Source organism: Impatiens glandulifera, chromosome 6 (genome assembly GCF_907164915.1).
Source record: "Impatiens glandulifera chromosome 6, dImpGla2.1, whole genome shotgun sequence".
NCBI lineage: Eukaryota > Viridiplantae > Streptophyta > Magnoliopsida > Ericales > Balsaminaceae > Impatiens > Impatiens glandulifera.
In genome coordinates this window covers 16,957,834-16,959,658 of record NC_061867.1, presented here as the reverse complement: position 1 = coordinate 16,959,658, position 1,825 = coordinate 16,957,834, and the positions used below count along the sequence as shown (strand labels likewise).

At 35.1% G+C, this 1,825-nt stretch overlaps 1 protein-coding gene across 1 annotated transcript; it reads right to left on the bottom strand.

The window, feature by feature from the left end:
• On the bottom strand, positions 1-1,597 carry LOC124943270 (cinnamoyl-CoA reductase 1-like). The gene is made up of 5 exons (XM_047483810.1): positions 1,477-1,597; positions 974-1,128; positions 705-890; positions 273-625; positions 1-187 (listed from the first exon to the last, which is right to left on the bottom strand). Exons 1-5 carry the CDS (start codon positions 1,595-1,597, stop codon positions 1-3), a joined length of 1,002 nt encoding a protein of 333 aa, XP_047339766.1.
• Between the last annotated feature and the right edge of the window lie 228 nt (positions 1,598-1,825).

Sequence of the window (1,825 nt, the reverse complement as noted above, 5' to 3'; positions counted from 1 at the left end):
TCAAAGTAAGGATTTGATCGGTATTAGGCGATCCCCATTGGCAATGGGTAGGTGACCCTTCTCTTGCAAGTACTTGACGGTCTCATATAGGCATTGTTCCACGGGTATGAACACTAACCCCAAGTCTAGTAGCTTTTGGTTCGACAATTTGAATGGCTTAACTCTCGGCTTTCCATAATCCATACACCTGACGTACTCGAAAAGAAAGAAAATTTAAATTGTGGTACAAAAGAAAAGGGCTTGAATTGAAATAGGTATAGAAACATGCATACTTGGTTGGAATAGGATATTCGGGGAAGTGTTTAGCGAGGATATCAGCAACATCACCTCGATGAAGAACGCTCTCTCCACAAAGGTAACGGCCCGTGGATGTGGGTGTCTCGTAAACAAGGATATGGGCCTTGGCAACATCTATCACATGCACATAGGACTGAACTTCGTTGTCATATGTCTTGTTACAGCCGTTTAAGTACCTGAGGATATGACCCGTGCTCGGGTTGAGATTGGATTGAAGCAATGGCCCGAGCACGACCACGGGGTTTATAACCACTAGGTTCACTCTCCTCTCTTGGGCCTCCTCCCATGCGACTTTCTCCGCAACCATTTTTCCATAACAATACCAATTCTATATGTATAATTAAATAATTATTGTTAAACTATGTGCTATTAAATGAACTTAAATAATAGTACTATTAGTTACTAACATTAGTCTTCTTGCAATATTGAAGGTCACTCCAACAACTATCGTCGACAATAGTATTTGGAGACCGATTTGGATCCATTGTCACGGCACCAATTGATGAGGTGAACACAACTCGACCTACTTTTGTTTCAGCCGCCGCTTTTATTACATTCCTAGCTCCTTCAACTGCTACTAGCTCCATTTCTTCCTACAAATGTGTTGATTTAAATATGAATTAATTTATCATCGTTCTTATTAGGTAGATTGTAATCTCAATCATATTATTCTTACACGAGAATTATTCATCGGAAATGCAGTGTGGAATACACCATTGCATCCATTCATGGCTCTTAGTAAGCTCTGGTAATCAAGAAGATCCGCTTTGAACATGTGCAGCCTCTCCTTCGCTCCATATAGTTCTCTCAAATAACAATTCTTTGGATCATCTATATATGCAAACAAAACTACTTAACTTATTGAACAATTTAAGTGTAAGGATGAAAAATAAGAAAAAAATTCAATAAAAACAATTATAAACATCTTACTAATGTCATATCTCAGTTTCATTCTAAAAAAACATGAATATTATATTATATAACCGACAAACCTATGATTTGAAATTTAGTAAATCAACACCAATGGTTTGGAGGTGCATTTCGATGACTAAACCAACCAAATGAATAAAAATAAATAAATATTTTATTGAACAATTTGAGAGTAAGGATGAAAAATTAGAAAAATACATAAAATCAATTATAAACATTTAAAATTGTGATTAATGTAAGAAACGTTACCCAGATTTCTAACCGTTCCTCTCACTGTATAACCTTTCTCCAACAACAATTTCACTATCCAAGAAGCAATGAATCCTCCGGCACCGGTGACGCAAACTGTTTGGCCGGAAAATGGAAGCATTTTGATTATGAAAATGAGAGAAAAAGTGGGGATATGGTTGGTAATGTACTAATTAATAATGTTGATCATGAGAAAATCTCAGTCTAAGAGTTGCATATTTATATGAAAAAAAAACTATATTCCAATCAAGCAAGCTCGTTAGGTTTAATTTGTTATTCAAATAAAATTATTGTTTACAAATATTTATTAAAAAACTATTGACTTTAACGATTGTAAATAAATTATATT

Coding starts and splice junctions, on each gene's coding strand:
- LOC124943270 (XM_047483810.1), bottom strand. CDS start 1,597: ATGCTTCCATTTTCCGGCCAAACAGTTTGCGTCACCGGTGCCGGAGGA. Junction 1,129..1,476: donor AGGAACGGTTAGAAATCTGG/GTAACGTTTCTT, acceptor TTGCATATATAG/ATGATCCAAAGAATTGTTAT. Junction 626..704: donor AATATTGCAAGAAGACTAAT/GTTAGTAACTAA, acceptor TTATACATATAG/AATTGGTATTGTTATGGAAA.